This window comes from Lates calcarifer, linkage group LG21 (assembly GCF_001640805.2).
Source record: "Lates calcarifer isolate ASB-BC8 linkage group LG21, TLL_Latcal_v3, whole genome shotgun sequence".
Classification (NCBI taxonomy): domain Eukaryota; kingdom Metazoa; phylum Chordata; class Actinopteri; family Centropomidae; genus Lates; species Lates calcarifer.
Genome location: NC_066853.1, coordinates 23,727,227 through 23,745,894, shown reverse-complemented (window position 1 = coordinate 23,745,894; position 18,668 = coordinate 23,727,227). Strand labels below are relative to the sequence as shown.

At 38.4% G+C, this 18,668-nt stretch overlaps 1 protein-coding gene across 2 annotated transcripts in view; it reads left to right on the top strand.

Annotated features, from left to right (window-relative positions):
• Nucleotides 1–18,668, top strand: part of clcn2c (chloride channel 2c) — a 147,067-nt gene that overhangs the window by 74,828 nt on the left and 53,571 nt on the right. For both annotated transcript variants that reach the window (XM_018684061.2, XM_018684062.2), the window contains exons 4-11: nucleotides 2,124–2,252; nucleotides 3,370–3,503; nucleotides 5,332–5,409; nucleotides 10,646–10,724; nucleotides 11,071–11,196; nucleotides 12,220–12,304; nucleotides 15,975–16,076; nucleotides 17,577–17,661. In XM_018684061.2, coding sequence (XP_018539577.1) covers nucleotides 2,124–2,252; nucleotides 3,370–3,503; nucleotides 5,332–5,409; nucleotides 10,646–10,724; nucleotides 11,071–11,196; nucleotides 12,220–12,304; nucleotides 15,975–16,076; nucleotides 17,577–17,661 — 818 coding nt within the window. The remainder of the gene's footprint in view (nucleotides 1–2,123; nucleotides 2,253–3,369; nucleotides 3,504–5,331; nucleotides 5,410–10,645; nucleotides 10,725–11,070; nucleotides 11,197–12,219; nucleotides 12,305–15,974; nucleotides 16,077–17,576; nucleotides 17,662–18,668) is intronic.

Here is an 18,668-nt window from a genome sequence, read left to right as displayed (position 1 = left end):
AGAGGGCAGTTATAGTAGGAGGAGGCAAAGACACAATGAATGAATTGTTAGAAACAAGGAAAGTAGAATATATGGGGGAAATATGAATGTGTATAGGCTACACAGAAAACACGGAGCTGACTGGTTGACATGGATGGATAGCAGGCCTGGGGTTGAGGATAAATAAAAAGAAGAAGATAGAAGAAATAGATCCAGATGAAGAGATGGGAATAAAAGAGCAGCGGTTTGGATCGATGATCGAAAAACAGTTTGAACACAAAATAAGTTTCACCCAAAATGCTTTGCAGCTATGGCACTCTAAAAGTCCTATATAGATAAAACTCAATGACATAACATGTAACTTAATCTACAATTTTACACCCTAAAAAACAAGTTTGCATTATAAAATGGAAACCAAGTGAGAGACAATTCAATTGCCAAAACAAATAAATGTTTTTGGATGAGGAGTGAATATATTTAAGAAATAAATCTAGGGAATCATGATTTCAGAGTCTTCCTTTGATTTATTAAAAACCGGTGAGAGAACTATATTAGTGAACTAATAGGCATAGATAAATTTCATACAGCATATTTAATTGTGGAGAAAGACCATTTTTAGTTGTACAGGCAAGAAGAAAGATTTTGAATTCACTTTTTATCAAATAGAGTGTAATTGCAAAGGTAGCAGAGCAAAGCATCTGTCCTCTTTTTGGAATTTGTTAAAAGCTTGGCTGTAGATTCCTTGGTAAGTCAGGGAGGGGAGTGAAATACCTGTCTAATACCAGTATAACGTGGCATATAGTAATTGAGGAATGTAGAAATAAATGCGTGACTGATTCACTCTATTTTTATGTAAAAATAACTCAACGCTTGGTCAAAACTAGAATGATTTGAGAAAGCTGCATTACGACACTGATATGAGTTTTGCAAGTGTATCAGGATCTTGATAGTATAGTCGCTGTTACCTTTTACCTGTTTTACCTGTTACTTAAAAATCCTTTTGGTCAAGGCTGAATTAGATCCTGGCAGAGTGCCCTGCAGAGGGCATCAGATTCTGCCAAAGTGTGAAAATACACTCTTTAAACCACCTGTTAGGTTTGTGAACCTTCAGTTGTGAATTGCGCCACGTGCTTGGACCCAGTTACACTTGCTTTCTAGTTTTATACAAATGTATCAAAGCCTGTTCATAAAAATTTCTGACTTTAGGTGTCAAGAAAATTAGGAGGGGCTCAGCTCTCACAGGTTTATTTAATTAACTGGAGAAAAATGTGAGCCACCCAATATTTTTTAACGCTGTTCACTAAGTTTTATTGAGACATCTGCATAACCTTGCAATTAAATGGAATACTGTTAAATGATCTGGACCCACAGGAGCTTATAAATAGAGAAAGATCATACTGATGATTGAGCCCTTGGGACAACCATTGGAAATTATTGCGGATGATAAGAATGTGGTGACTGAGAAGTTTCTAAAAGGGGAAGAAGGAACAACTCGTAGTAGGCACAAAGAGCAGAAAGAAGTATTGGAGAAGTAAGAGAAACAAGTTAGAGATAAAGGAAGGAATACAGGAAGCAGAGCTAGAGGGATGGAAGACAGAAATAGGGATTTAAGGTGGATCAAAGGATGGCAGGAGGGATGGATGGAAGCCCTCTTACAACATCAGTCATCCACCTGCGAGGTGGATGCAGGAAACTGAGGGAGGAGATGATGTGAACGAGGGATTTATGACTAAGTCAACTCTAAATTCCTGGAAGAAGAAGGTGGACTTAAAACGACTGAAAGAAGTTGTGAGAGCTGATCTGAAACCTTCGGGACTCACTGTAATTCAGTTGGATTTGTCTCTCTCTCTCTCTCTCTCTCTCTCTGTGTGTGTATTGTGCTGCACTCTCAAGGAGAAGCTAACCTAGTGTTGTCAGTTTTAGTTACGGTGTACAGTTTTATTAATTGGATACAGAACATGACTAACTACCTGTCCTGAAGAGACATGCACACAGCTACACACATACACACATTTTTCCAGTCTTTAAAATGGTTTATATAACAACATGCACATTTAGGCCTGCCTGTTTGTGTGTGTCTATTTGTGTGTGTGTGCCTACATAACTGTTTTTTGTCCTTTGTGTGCCTGTGTGTGTGTCCACAGCACAGAAGTGGATGTACGGTGGTCTGGACAGTAATGTGTTCCTGCAGTATCTGGCCTGGGTCACTTACCCTGTAGTCCTCATCACCTTCTCTGCTGGCTTCACACAGATCCTCGCCCCGCAGGCTGTTGGTACGACACATACACACACACAAAAAAACAAAGCATATACACAAACATACATTAGCCAACACAAAAGGGCTAGATAATCTCACATTACATCGTATATATTAGCATAATTGATTGATGGAAAATTAATGGTTGGATTCATCTATATTGAAAGTACTCATTTGTTTCAGCTCTGTATTACAGGAGATATAAATGGATGTAATGCTGAATTTAGATATGATGAAATGCTATCAAACCCCAACCTTATAAACAAATTATGTTATCATATAAACTGCGTAACAGATTACCTTACCATACCGTAGTGTAACACAACTGTCACACACTGTAAATCTCCTCTGCTCCTCTTCAGCTTTTGCCTCTAAAAGCTCAGCTTCTTCCCCAGGGACTTCGGCTTCACTATGAGATGGGGGAAGGAGAGAAGTCCTCCACAATTCAGAATTGTAGTATATATAAAATTCAGGTTATGTTTGTCTGAATTCAGTGCAGCACTCTGCACAGGTGCACACAGACCTGCCCTAAGTCATTTCTACAGCAGGTATAGCAGAGGCTTTACTGTCACTCTCGCTAACAGAAGCTGTATTGATGCGTATGCTTCTGAAAACCTGAGGTTTCTCCTTCTATCAGTGAGACACACCTCCTTTTCCCTTTCACTTTTCAGCTCACTGAATCATTGTTTCAAACAGTTTTGTAGGTTTCAGAAGCTGCTGAAAATAATCTTAAGACATTTTCCACGTCTGATTCATAAAAAAAAGAAGCAGCAATAGATGGGAATGCACATGAATTTACATTTTATTTCGCTGAGTTTGGGAAATTTGGTTCAGATTTTCACTACATTTGAATGGAAACTTGTTTATGTTGCAGTTTTACTGTCAGTCAAATCTGTTCAAACCAGATTAGTTTTTGAGTGTTTATCCCTAAATTATCCCTGAGGATGTTCTGGACTTCAACTTTGTTGCTTATTTAGTCATCAGTATTTAAAGTTTTAGAGAAATACTTATACTATAAAATTTGAAACCAACTTTTCTGGAGCTTTGAAAGACAGATGCTTGGATGAAGTGCGTTTGGTCTCTCTTTAAGTTGACAGTCAGCTGTAAAGCAGCCGCTGTTCCCCCACCTACAGGTTCAGGTATTCCAGAGATGAAGACCATCCTGAGAGGAGTGGTGCTGAAGGAATATCTCACCTTCAAAACGTTTGTGGCCAAAGTCATCGGTCTCACCTGCGCTCTGGGCAGCGGCATGCCTCTGGGCAAGGAGGTAACACATGAACACACACACACACACACAAACAAATAGTCTTGAATGGAAAGACATACTATGCTGGGACATGTAACACACACACACCCACACACAGCACAAGCTGACAACTTTGTCCATCAATGAGTCAGTCAATACCATATGTGACTCATAAGATGGAGTCAAAATACAGGCTGCTCAAATGAGTGTTGGTGACAACCTACCAGGCAAAATTACTCATACATGCTTTCATGTTTTCTGTGTGTGAGCACAATTAAAATATGCAAGTGAACAGAAACTCATCTTACAGGTACATCCCATTATTGCTGATAAAATCCATTTTCCACTTTATTTTCCACTTCACACTTTATTATGTTAGCAATGCCAGGAAAACTCAAGTGCTGACCCACATTCAACAGCTACTGTATGTTGTTTGGTGACACAGTTTCAGTGATTCACAGCATTCAATCTTTGTGATCAAATACAAAACCCAGACTGGCACCAGGCCGCCTGCAGCTTTGAATGCCAGCTTACACAAAATCCAAAATAAACCGTCAATATCAGAGAAGAATACCAGCTGTCTGCAGCTTCAGTTCCAGTCATTATTAGTCATCAAATACCCATGTAGGTCAAAGTGAGGCATAGAGAAGGTTGTAAGACTCGGTGTGGGTCAGGTTTAGCAGCAGCTTTCGAACTTACATGCTACAATACATGAAAGCAAACATCACCCTCCCCAGCTCATTCGCATTCCAGTCCCCTACATCCCTGCTGCACGAATTACAAATGATTCATAAGTGGCACTAGTGCTGGTCCAAAGTATTTTCTACTGGAATGAGTTCGTGAGCAATTTGTTCACAACAAATCTTATGGGTGAATGAACTGAACTGAATCACTTCCTGAAATGATCAGTTCATTTCTCAGTTCAGGGTGAGCTCTGAGCCAGATGTGAGCAAACATAATTTGTGTAACTTATCAACACAGTTATCAGGGTAAGTTATGTAAAAACACTTTTATAAGTTCAGCTTCGTGTAGCCTGCAGCTTCATATTTTGAGGGGATAATGAGGCATATTGTTTTATTTTCATTTGATGCTAGCATGCTATGTTAGTACATGCTGCACCAAACACCCAGGACTGGAAAACTTGAAGTACTCAATACATTTAGAAGTCCAGAGAGAAAATTACATTCAAACATCCCAGAGCTAAATGGCACACAGTGGGCCGATATGCTCAGGTTCAGGTAGAGAGCAATGAGTGTTAAATCTGGAAAAGTGAAAAAAAGGTGAAAGAAAGGAGGTGCAGTGCTAACTTGGGACCTTCTCTAAACCCAAAGGGAGGTAGAAGAGTTATTTTCTGGAAAATGTGGCATCCCCAAATTCACTATGCAGATGTTGTTTATGTCTTGTACTTTAGTATGTGTCTATGTGTGGATAATGTAGTGTAGATTCCTCAGTCTTTTAGCAAAAACATTTTCAGGTAAGTATGGCATCCCCCAAAAGACTGCCTAGCCTGAAGACATACTCTCCGGAAAATATCTTTTCTCCCCACAAACACACACGTACACATACACACGCACAAGCCTCAGGCCCTTTTGGTTATGTACAGCTGCAACAGCATCCACAGTTTGGATTCAGCGCAGGCCTCTCACTTCCTTTAACTTGAACATCACTTTTCTGATGCTCTCACTTTTAATCCTGTTAGTTCCACTTTGAACTCCATCCCCTGAATTTTAATATTCACTGTAGACTTTGTTGTTGCTGATATATTTTAAACAGTTGTGTGCTTCTTAACTTGCAATGTTTGTATTGTTTGCACCTTTAGTGTTTTATGTCTTTCTTTTCCTCCTGTCAGGGTCCATTCGTACACATCGCCAGTTTGTGTGCTGCTCTCCTCAGCAAGTTCATGTCTCTGTTTGGAGGAATTTATGAGGTAAATATTGTCATCTTTATTAATATTGTCGTCCTTCCTCTCACTTTTTCTTTTACTCTTTTTTTAATTTTGACCAACTGCTCACTTGATTTCACAGTGTTTTACTGGCAAAACTTTACATTAAAACACCAATTCACCTTTTTTTTTTTTTTTTTTTTTTTTTTTTACTGATTTTTCATATACACTGTATCTGCCATGCACCAGAAATTGTTAGAAACAACTTTGTTTTCTGTCCCGCTGCCAAAATCATGATGACCAAGTATCTGAGTTGATAAATATGATACACTCATCTGAGTCACCTTCCCTTGTTGCTGTTCTCTCAAAGCAATAAGTTTAATAAGCAGCGGAAAGTGCTTTGCAACCTTTTTTGCCTCTCAGGTATACAGGTTCCCCCATCCTGTTGGTCAAGGTTAGAGAAACTAATATTTTTCTCAACAGTTAATATTCTCCCTAAAAAGGTGCTAGCATGAACATCATTTAACAAAGAAACAAGACACTGGGCTGCCTGTAGTAAATATGCAAATACAGCATTATCTATCACAAAGTATAAAGTATTTTAAGTAGGGTTAGTGCATTAACAATCCAGAGGTTCACATAGCATCTTTTTGTGCTTTATTTGTACTTTAGATTATTTTTATATGACAAACACATTATGGGCCTTTTTTAAACCTCATTGCTGCCCTCCATGACTATATTAAGGAATGCTGCAGCAAAATGGCCCATTCAACACTGTCACTTGCTCACCAAGCTCATATGGCAAAATATGCAATATTGCAGCTCACAATACTTAAGGATGTGAAGATTCTCAGTCATCCATGTCATAGCTATGAAAGAAGGATTGAATAGAGGGAAACAGGACTTGTTGGTTGTAGATGCTTGAAGACAGAAGAACTGAAGAAGCCTCTTGGATGACAGGAGAGACGTCCTCAAGTATCTACATCCAAGTCCAGTTGCCCTTGATTCAACCCTGCTTGGATAGCACAATACATGAGCATTAGTTTTGTAAGGACTCTGAATGTGGCTTGTGCAATAAGTCCATCTTCAGTTTCAGTAGTTGTGTTAGTTCGTTGTATTTGTAGGAGCAAATTGTATGAACATACACAGAGGTTGGTGCTTTTATGCAGAGCTGCTTGAGTGATTTAGATCCTCAAAGATGGATCTCAACAGCAGCCAGTGATATCTTCAGGCAGTGCTCACAGAATTCTCTCTGAGACTGAGAGTAAAGGGGAGGAAATTAAATAAAACAAAAGCCAAGAGAGGTGTTTTTAAAGGCCAAGAGGAGCAGGTTGAGAGCTGACATTGTTTGAGAAGGTGTTTGAGAGAGTGGGAATGAAAGAGAGAGGCTAGGCAAGAAGAAGAAAAAGAGAAAATGAGACTGAAGGTGAGTATAGGAAATGATTTCAGTGACAATGATGCTGCTTGGAACAATGGAATGGTACAGACTCTTTTTTGAGTACAGTATGTGTGTCTGTTTCTGACTGGTCTGTTGATGGCTCTGAGCAGAGAGCAAACACTCACTGTATTTTCTCACCTGAGAGAAAGCTTTTGCCAGTTGGCCTCTGTTTGTCCCTAGATCACTTGTTTAGCTAAGAAAAGTAGAAAAATAGCCGTGCTCAATGATGCAAAGTGCATTTTTTTTTCTCTTTTTCCTTAGGGATCTATTTCTTTCATCCCTTGTAAAGCCAGCAGCCAGTAATAACCCAGTTTATAAATGTTTTATCAGTCTGTTATTTGTCAACAAATTGCATCTTATTTATCTTCAAAACTAACTTTGCAGCAATGAAGATGAGAATGTCAGTAGGGGAAAGGAAGAGAAGTAAAAAAGTGGGATAGAAAAGATGCATATCGATCAGGTGAAAAGGAAAGCAAAATCATTTTCTTCTTCATCATCTCCTCCTCCTTCTTCTTCTCCATCCTTTCCATCGTTTGGGAGAGAAGTCCGAGAACTGGAGGAAGGCAGATAAAATCTTGCCTCTCATCTCTCTTTTTCTGAAGATGTGAGCACCTCTCTTGGGAGATGAAATGGTGGGAAGATGGGACAGTTTGAAGATAGAGTACAGAGGGCAGTGGGACTGACTGAAGGGTATGCGCCAGAGCTGCAAAAATCCCTACACTGCATCCACAATATGACCATGAGCTAAAGAAAAAAAAGTGTTATGTAGGCAGCTGCACTGGCAAAAGCCATCTTTATGCAGAGGTGGTTTGGAGGATCAGCTCAATTGGCCATCCATTGTTCAGAGAGAGAGAGTAGAGTAACAGAAATGGTCTAAAACATGTCTATACACTGATCACTGATTAGCCACAACATTAAAACCACTGACAGGAGAACTGAAGAACATTGATGATCTCATTACAATACAGTCTTCTGCTGGGTCCTCCATCTTCATCTGGATGCTACCATTGACCATCTACCTAAACATTGCCCATTCAACTTGGTCTTCATTGTTTAAGTGGGTGGTACATGTCATTCCCAGCAGAACACTGTATTGTCATGAGATGGTCATTGTTATTCACTCTCAGTGGTTTTAAAGAACTATAACTATATAAACTGTAGAAAACCATACATTACATCCATATGTGATGGTTATAGTAGGTTTTTTGTTCTCTAGATAAATTTCAAAACCAGTGAGTCAGAAAAGATCAGCTTTAACTTTATTGTCCCTGAAGGGGAACTTGCCCTGCGTCCAATCAAAACATATACATACATGAACATAACATACATAAAACATAGTCAAATATATAGTTACAATATATAAAACATATTCAGAAACTTACAGAACAGTGATAGTGTAGCATTAAATCTGTTATTGAAATGTCATTGATATTGCTCTCCTGCTACCTCATGTACTCACCATCAGTTGGTACATGAGCATTTAACAGTTCAATATCATATATTCTAAGAAATTTCTCACCTCTTGGACACAGCTTTTTATCATCACAATGTCTGGGAGGAGAGGCTCAATCTCTCCATTTAGAGAAAAACAGGCATTATTTTACAACCCTCGCTTAATTTATCAGTTTTTAATTTTTTTCAATCTGCCCATTTTTGTTTTTATCTACCTTTTATGCAATATTCATCATCATCCTCATTGTCTCCTAGTAACCCTCTGTTACTCTTTCCCACTCTCCACTCCCTCTAGAGTGTTGTGCTGCATTTTATGGCATATTAATGCTGAGAGTGTGTGTGTGTGTGTGAAGTGTCCCTCTGCAGCAGTAGTTCGTCCTCTTCAGAGTTTGAAGTACAGTATGCTAATGTGGCCTGTGGGCTGTAAAATCCCAGCTTCTCGTTTCAGCATGCTTTTAGATAGCATACTATACTTTAAAAAAACAGGGGCAAGTGCTCTACACACACATGTGGAGTGTGCCATTGTTTGAGAAGGACTCTCACTGGATCACATATAATTGAAAAAAAATGCTATGAATGTCAGTTCATTGAGTGTAAATTTTGGTGCTAAACACTGCTTTGTTAATTAAGTTGAACAAAATGATTGTTAAATCTTACAATGACTTACACAGTTAGTATTAACAGCAATTCATCTGTCCTTAAGCTTAACTTTGTTTCTCACTCCCATGCCACCCGAAGGAGCCTGGTCTTATAGGGATTAAGGTAATTTGATCACATAATTCCCAGCATGCTCTGCAGTCCGTGTCCCATCTTGTCAAACTGATTCACTCTGTAAAAATTCAAACTATAACTATTTATTTTAGTATCCAGTCTCAGAAACATGTTTTAACTCTTTAAAGTAAAGTATTCTCCTTTTGTGTTGCTTGTTGTAACTCTTCATCACTGCTGTGTATGATGTTTACACTGAGTGAAATACTCAAACTCAACAATATTTGGAACCTTTGTTTTTTTATCACTCCCAAATAGTCTTGTGCATCATTTTCTGAACATTTCCCCAACCAGCAGCCTGACATAATTGGTGTCTGGAAACTTGGTGATCAATTTAAAAATACGCCTGTGAGTTTGAGTAATGGGTCTCATGCAAAAAACATGAGTATGAATAGATTTGGTCCTTGGTGGCACATGTAGTACAAATGATTTACGAAACACAAGTTTTAGAATTTCATGAGTAGTCCAGATCTGTCGTACAAGTCACATTCATGGCTTTTCCCAACAAAGTGACAAACCCTTGTTTGACTTCAGTTCGGTTACAAAAAAAAGTAAAAAAAAGTTTTCTTGTCCATCTTTTTGACTTGGGCCACATTTTTAGTGTTCTCTAGTTTGTTATGCTAATGGTATTGAAAATATCACAGCACACACCTACAAACTCAATGCACTCAAAGTATTGTATGCCCAATTTCTAATTGAAGAGAGTTTCCTGGGAACACTTGTACAGAAAAAATTAAGAATAGAATAATATTACAAAACTATAATAGCATGAAGCGTTGAAGTGTTTGAATGCCCAACAGTCCACTTGAGGGCCACAGCTAAAGATAGTTGTGGAAAAACAAATCCTGAGATGTTTTTAACCACAGTTTTATGAGTGTTAGAATAAACTGCTCTAGTGCACCCAAGAAAAAATCCAACATATGTCATATAACTCTGAAGAAATATTCCAACCTTCTGACAGATTTGTAAAATATTTATTTAGGATGAAGATGCTTTGCAGTGTAAGCTGTATTTGCAATATTTTTGACCACCCCTTTTTTTATTACTCTGTCACCATCTCTCTCTGTATGTGTGTGTGTGTGTGTGTTTGTGTGTGTGTGTGAACAGCAGTACTGCATGCTACTCAGAGTTTCACACTGTAAGTTTGTAAGACCAAGATAAGCCACAGAGTTTTAAGTCAAAGCAAAACACACACACACACACAGACACACTAACCTCGCTTTATCACTGCCATGCTGCTTGAAGGAAGCCAGTCTCATTGGAATGAAGGTAAGTAGGATCAGCCATGTAAAAAAAAAAAACACCTCCATTTCCCATGATGCTCTGTGATCCTGCAGTCACGCAGCTCAGTCTTTTCATTTGTTCTTCTGTATGGCTCTTGCTGTGTGTTAGACTGCAACTCCTCATTTGATGAGAATCTCATTATTATTTTCCTACATCAACAGTCTAGTATTGTGTGAACAGTTACAGATGTTATTTCACTGGAGTTAAAACATAGAGCTAATTTATCAACTTTTTTCTTTAAAGACTTGTTGGCTTCTGTTCTTTGGGCTACATACTGTTAATGGTTCGGTGTACCAAAGACTGACTGAAATATAATCCATGTGTGCATGTGTGTTTCAGAATGAGTCGAGGAATATTGAGATGCTGGCAGCAGCCTGTGCTGTAGGAGTGGGCTGCTGTTTTGCTGCCCCCATAGGAGGTGAGTTTAGAAAAGAGAAGCTTAAAGGTGTATGTTTGCACATAAACCAGTTAGAAACATGTTATGGTGGTTCTCAAAAGAAATAAAGAAAATTGTCATCATCATTACTCATAAAGTTAAATATAGTCACAGGGATTCTGTATGCCCAGAAAGTTAGCTTAATTGTGATCTTGTATATTCCTATATAGACTGTCATATGTTTATTCCTTGTGACCCTGCACTACTCATCACTACATTACATGAGTTGTCCAAATTAAGGATTTATTTTTGTACTGTGACTTAGACTTTTGTGTGTATATGTGTGTGTGTGTGTGTGTGTGTGTGTGTGTGCGTGCGTGCGTTCCAGGAGTGTTGTTCAGTATTGAAGTAACATCCACATTCTTTGCGGTGAGGAACTATTGGAGAGGTTTCTTTGCTGCTACCTTCAGTGCCTTCATCTTCAGAGTACTGGCTGTTTGGAACAGAGACGAAGGTAACAAATAATAAACACAAATAATGAAGTTGAGAAAAAGCTCCATGTAACACAAGTAGATTTTTTTGTATTGGAGGTTTGTGCTTTCTGTTGATTGTTTATACAGAACTCAAACAACGATGCACCCGGTGTTAATGTTCTCCAATAACCTTCACAGCTCAGCAGCTGCAGTTGCAAAATCAGCAGCACAGATCATAGGCTGCTTGCAGTGATGTGTTCAACAAATCTTATTGGTGAACATAAAGCAGACGATGTGCGTAGAGCAGATGATGTAGAGCAGATGTGCTCTATTTTAGCCACACATCTGTCTTATCAAGCTCTCATAGAAAATCAGTGCTAAAAGTAGATCTTTTTTTTTTTTTTTTTACAGCAGACGTTTTGATATGGCATAGTAGGAAAAGTGCAGGTGGAGCTACTTTCCTTTGCTTTCCTTTTATTCAAATTAGCATGGCATTGGACCTGAGCTGTCATTAATGTTATTAATTAATTACACCAGTGCTTTTCTTGCTATGACATGTCAAATTGTCTGTGGTGAAAATGGGCTGTTGATCAGCAGCGGATGAAAATGCTTGAGCTGTTGTTGTACATGAAGGCAGTAAAATAAGGATAATTGATGGTGGAGGGTAGCAAGAAGACACCAAAAATGGAAATTTGTTTCTACTGCAGTATAACTGAGTCTCAGTTTGTAGAGGCAGAGGTTCAGACTCACAGCCAATTAAATGGCTCCTTCAGGATTTCCAGTGCTCTTGTTAAACAGTTTTTTCACAACATTTTCTCCACCCCTCTGTTTCCAACACTGTGGTCTGTCTATGTTAGATTAGATGTTCCAGTAATCACCTCAACAATGAGCTGGACTTTTTGTTTACTTCTCATTCGTTACCTTCCATTAGGGACAGAACCTGAACAGCTGTAACACCTGTACAGTGCACTGCATCTGTTTGCAAGAGCTGCATGATTTTGATGATTGTTTTGACAGTATTTTGCTCTCCTTCCTAACTCTTGCTGTATTTCCACTTCCTCCAGAGACCATCACAGCCCTGTTTAAAACCCGTTTCCGGTTAGACTTTCCTTTTGACCTCCAGGAACTTCCTGCTTTTGCTGTTATTGGGTAAGTTTTGACTGGTGGTCCTTTTCTGGTTTCATAAAAACATATGGGCAGGATTTGGGAATATAGTGTTTTTTTCAAAACCAAAAAAGGAAATTAATTAAAAACCATAATTTTTTTAAAGATTTCTAACAATTAACTTACAGCATTATAGTCCTTTATAAATAATTCCCTATTTGAAAGTAATAAAAAAAAAGAAGCTTTTTTCACCATATACAGGTACCACATAAACACAAATCAGCTTTGCCACAAAAGTCGATAGAAACTTCAAATAAATTCAAACATTGTGAGTCATTGTTTTTGCCCATCTGGTTCTTCTGACAGGTATTCCCATTTGCTGTGACTGCAGAATAAATTCTGATATTATTCAGGCTCTCCACTCACTGTAGCTTGTGAAGGTGGTACTTCAGGGTAGCCTGCGTGAGTCACCTAACATGGATAATTCAGGCTGCAACAGTTGCTAGCGCACTGAGGGATGTCTTATTTTATCCTGCCTTAGCCCGAGGGCTCCTCCACGGCTGTGAATGAGACCACGGGCTCCTAGAAGAAAGCTGGTGGAGAGATGGGAGGTGTGCTCTCCCTCCCCCTCTTTCCTTTACTCTCTCCCCCTCAGATGAAAGTACATGCCTGAGTGTAACTGTGCGTAGGCTCCCCATGAGAAGAAAATCCCTCTCTTCTTCTTCTTTATTGTCTTTTGTTCTTCATCTTTTGGCATTTTTTTTTCCTTTTTTGTCCAGAGGTATCCTCTGCTGCATCAGTGACTTACACATACAGTACACTCAATGCTTCCTCCACAGAAGCCAGCAGAGTGCTTGGCCTCAGTTTTACACTGCGCTAGTGTTTACGTGTGCATTGGCACATCTGTGTGTGTGTGTGTGTGTGTGTGTGTGTTTATATGTGTGTTTGGCGATGACAGTGTGCCTCGGTGCATCGGTGTAGTTTCCATCCTCCCCTGCCAATAGCTGTCAGGCGGAGAAAGTCGGTCAGTGTCTCAGTCAACTAGGCCAGAAAGAGTTTGCTCTGCGTTACATGCTGCCAAGGGCATGTCTTTGAAGAGTCACACACTATTCTACTTAGTGTTTACACCTTCAGGCATTAGAAGTGAGAATCACTGGGACAACAGGAGGCTGAAATATGACCTGATTCCTGAACACAAAAACAGGCATACACTCAAACACAGGCAGTACAGTGATTACATACAAATAAGTTGGAATGCGGTGTGTGTGTTAATACATGCAACAACATTTTGCAGTAGTTGGAAGACTATCCAATGAAAGCCTTTATCACATCACTACCTCACTGTGTATTTTCACAGTAGCCAGATTTTATATTGTTTATATTTCAGGTTTTACAAAGACTGGACTGAAAAGTTCTCCTATAAACACACACAGATCATTTAGAGTTTTTAATGTCTCAAAACAGGAATAAAGTTGAGAGCTATTTTAGCAGGGGATAATACATATGTTGTGCTCTTTTGAGTATTTATGGCAGCAGGACAGTGTATGTGAGATCCACTCAGAATAAACTGCAGTGGCTCATGTGGCTCACTGATGTGTTGTTAATAGTTTTTGGACCACAGTGGAGCTCAGTGATAGAGAGGAATAAGATATATCAGGCTGGGGCTGCCCAGAGTACACAGTACCTGTTAGTCAGATCAACTTATTGTTTGTCTTTTTTATGGGATTTGTTGACAACAAGAAAAAAAAAAACGAGTGAGTGTTGTTTGTTGAGTTGACAGCACAGTAGTGGTGAACCTGAATACAAATTCATTATTCAGATATGAACAAGCATCACACTGCTTCCTCTGAGTCAATACTCAGTATCACCATACACACATCATTACAATCAGAGGAATTCACTCTTTACAATGGTGTTAGGATCTCTAGTCATTTTCAAGAACAGATCCCCATGAATGTTCACATTTTATTTTATTTCATGTGGTTCAATTTGAATGTATTATTAGATTCATTTAGATACTCTGCCTCTTCCCTGGCTGGGATTGACTCCAGCCCCAGCAACCCTTAAGGATAAGTGGTATAGATAATGGATGGATGAATTAATTCAGGTACATGGTTAACATATTACATGATTTTGTTAGCAGCCAAACATGTGTATGAGGAGTGTAAATGGCAGTAGGTAACTATTAAGTGAAGAAAATGAAAAAGAACAGATTAGACTATTTCTAACAACTATTCACTGTATGTAAGCCACACCCATCCAGTACAGATAGTGCAGATATTTTTGTGACATAAACTGATATAGATTGTAGCTCTGCATCAGAGCCCACACAGCACAGATGCTTATGTTCATAAAATTGGTTCTTTTTTATTTCTGACATTTATTCATTCTGTTGATTCATTTACTTCACCTGATTTATTTATTAGTGCCGGAACAATAACTCAGTTAATCGAATTGTCCAACAGACATTTAATAAACAACAGATTTGATAAGCTAAGATTGTGGTATAGTGTATATTATCAAGATGAGCAAGCAAAAATGTAAAATATTCTCTGTTTACAAACAATAGAAGACATCATGAGCTCTGGGAAGTTGTTTTTCACTGTTATAAATGACTTGAAAAAAGTGATATTAATCCATACTGATGCTTCGATTTATTTTTAATTGTACCTCATCCACCACTTCCACGCTCCCTGCCCCTCCCTGGCTTTAAAGGGAAGCATAGGTCTGGTTGAGACACCTTTACCTGGCTGTACCCTGAACCCTGGTTGGTTTCAAACAGTACTGTACCCCCAAATCCTAGTCTTGAACTATCCCACAGAGAGAGGACATTTGGACCTTTTAAGGTTACAACTACAAAGAACACAAAAAGGGACACATGCAGTGTTTTCCTCCGCTGCACCACGAGGGCAAAGACTCCCTCATCATCCTGTTCATTATTTATTCAGAGGTATTTGACGGAATTAATAATGCAGCAAGATAAATTTATAAGCATTAGGTTGTCTGCATAGCTGTCTGAGTCTATTCTTTCTCTTCCTCTATCCTCTTTCTTTCCTTGTTACTGCCATAAAGAGGACTCCCACTGAGCTTTTAAATGCTTACTTATGCAAACCTCCTTCCCTGTCTCTGACTCCCCCACACATCCCAATCTGACTGTATGCTCTCTGTAATTCCCTGTTCATTTTTCATTTCTAGCATGTTTCTCCTTTCAGTGTATGTCTTTGTTTTTCTCAGGGTTTCGTTTTTCCTCCTCTGTATCTACAGCACATTCCTCCTACATGCTTTGTTGACTTTCTCTCTTTTCTCTAACACTTCAATCCTCATCTTTACTTCTTTCCATCCTGTGTATGTGTTGTCTCTCAGTGTTTATTTACTCCTGATATTAACATATGTCCTGTACAGTATGTGGATTGTATCCACTGTACATATGGTTCAACTGCATTACATTTGCACCTTTCACTCACATCCACCTACAGTGTTTATTGGAGACTCATTATGTTACATTTATATTGTTTTTATTATGGCCAAATGCACAGGGGACAACCTATGGAGGTGGTTTGAGAGAGAAAAAAATTATAATTGATGTTTTGCTTTGTTATGCTTGAACTAATTTATTCTATCCAGTTTCAATTTGATCACACATTCATGTTTATGCCAAGTAGAGAAAGTGGTCCAGCTCTCTCTGATGTGTGTGTATCTCTCTCTCTCTCTGCAGCATTGCCAGTGGTTTTGGAGGGGCTTTGTTTGTGTATCTGAACCGACTTATTGTCCAGTTCATCAGGAAACAGAAGGCCATTAACAGATTCCTCATGAAAAAGTAGGTGTAACAAGATACACAGAGTGGTACATCAAAGGCTGTATTTAAATACAGTACTAGATACAGAAGATACATTTATAAAATATGATACATTGTTTTAGGTTTAACTAAGTTATAGTTAGTTCAATGCCCAGATTAAAATGCCATTTACACAATTATGTGTCAATGATAAATCAGTAATATAATAACACTTAGACAGAGGTTATTCTGTTCTTTAGCAGTACTTTTAATTTTATTTTTATGTATATTTTGCTGACAGTGCATATGTATTTTTACATTTAAATTCAGGTCCCTTACTTCCAAAGCAGATTGAAGTATTGCTACTTTTACTTCAATAAAACATCTAAATACTTATGCCACCAGTGAGTCTATACTCAGTGGTAGCATACCACTATACCACTATACCACTATATATACAGATGTGATTCCAGCCTGTAACCAGGCCTATCCTGTCTGGGTTCTCCACAATAAGGCACATCGGGGCAGATTCCTCATTGTTTATGAGACTGTGACAGGAAATCATATGAATTGTAATAAAAGCTAAAAGACTGTCTGGTTTCAGCTTCTCAAATGAGAGGATTTACCCAGCTTTTCTTTTGTATGTCATGTTCTTTTGTAAACTGAACATGATTTTAGACCATGTGCTGTTAAACAAAACAACACGTGAAGCTTTTTTCATTACTTTTTAGCATTTTAAAGACTAAACTTTAAAGACATTTTTTTCTAGGCTAAATGAGTAATCAACAGATGACAGGGTAGTGAAAGTCACTGTTAGCTGCTTCATAGAGGTGTTTTAGCAGCCTCTACTAAGATGTGATTATATTTTGTGATTTAAAAAAAATAATCACAATCATATATATATATATATATATATATATATATATATATATATATATATATATATATATATATATATATCACACAGCAGAAAAATTATCTGCATTGTGAGCCAAACAGTACTATAGCTATGTAAGCAGTGTGCAGTGGGAACACCCTAGAGCAACATTTTTCAAAGATGGACTATCAGTGTTCTCTCTTATTTCAAGATAAGCTGCAGTTAAACACAAAGTGACAGAGAATTTTCATTTTGCTTTGACTATTGGAGGGCTTCACTCTTTACTCCAACTGGAGGGCTAATTTTTGACTGATATTTGCTGTGATAACAAGTAACAAGAAAGACTGATTTACCAAAATATAAAGAAAACATGGTAGTGGTTTGTTATATGCTGTGATCTGATGGTGCTAAGACATGGTGACACGCAAGCACAATACAGTGGCAGGGTTACAGTGTGAACACCACTGTTTTTTCCATTGGTCTGACACCTTGTTGCTGTGACTTTAATAATGAAAGCAGTAATGACTGGTGTGTAAACTGGCTTATTTACACACACACTGAAATTTGTTAACATAAATTCTTCAGTTAATCTAATGTATTGATGTTGACTGAATCTGCAGATATTGATATCTTCTTGTCTTTCCTCTCCTTTCCCTCTCTCTCAGACGTCTGCTGTACCCAGCATTGGTTACTTTACTTGTTTCCACACTAACATTTCCCCCTGGCTTTGGGCAGTTCATGGCTGGCAAGGTAGGCTTCTCACACACAATAATCACTCACTCATCCATGCATTATCTATTTATGTTCATACATGTTGTACAGGTCTAGTTGTGGTCATTATGCAGCTGTACAACAGCCTGATTACCATTTATGTCAGTGTGTGATTGATTTTTAATACTCACATCACAGGTTAAATGTGCTAATGATGTTTGTATGTTTCATCTTTGTACACTGGAGACTTGGGCAAGCATACTGTCCTTTTGCTCCAGGGATGACTCATACCTGTGTGTGTGTGTGTGTGTGTGTGTGTGTGTGTGTGTGTGTGTGTGTGTGCGCGTATGTCTGCACTTCTCTCCAATTACACCCTCTTCATCTGTCTAATTATCAGAATTAGAAAAGGAATATTCTATGCCTCCTCAGACCTTATAGGCACATACAATACATACATACACATACACACACACACACACATGCATGCACACTTACACGCACGCACACACACACACACACACACACACACACACTTTCCCTCAATCCTGGCTCCTATTGAGAGGGTGAGTCAGGCTTCTGAAGCTCTAAATCTGCACTGACCCTCTCCTCTTAAAGCTGTATTCCAAAGAGCACGCTCAAAGTTCTGCATCTCAAATCCCTCTGTCTGACTCTCACAGTCCCGTTTTACAATATATTTCGGTCAGTTATCACGATAAAGGTTGAAAAAATCTGTCAAACTGCAGTGCATTGATGAACATTTAATAATAAACATTTAATATTGAATTTTAATAATTGTCGGTAAAAAGTTTATCCAATAACAGTGAGGATGTAAATGACAATGTGTCCTGTATTATTTTAATTATAGGTAATGAGTCTGACTTTACACTGCACTGTCATTGTAACTAATCAGCTTTCTCCTTCTGCTCTGTGTTGACTACAAAGCAATGTTGCATTGATTTAATGATCTGTACACTTTGGTTATATGTATTGAAACATGGATGCATTCTGAGGGCTAAACATTTGATTTAGTGTTTTGCTCTTAAGGA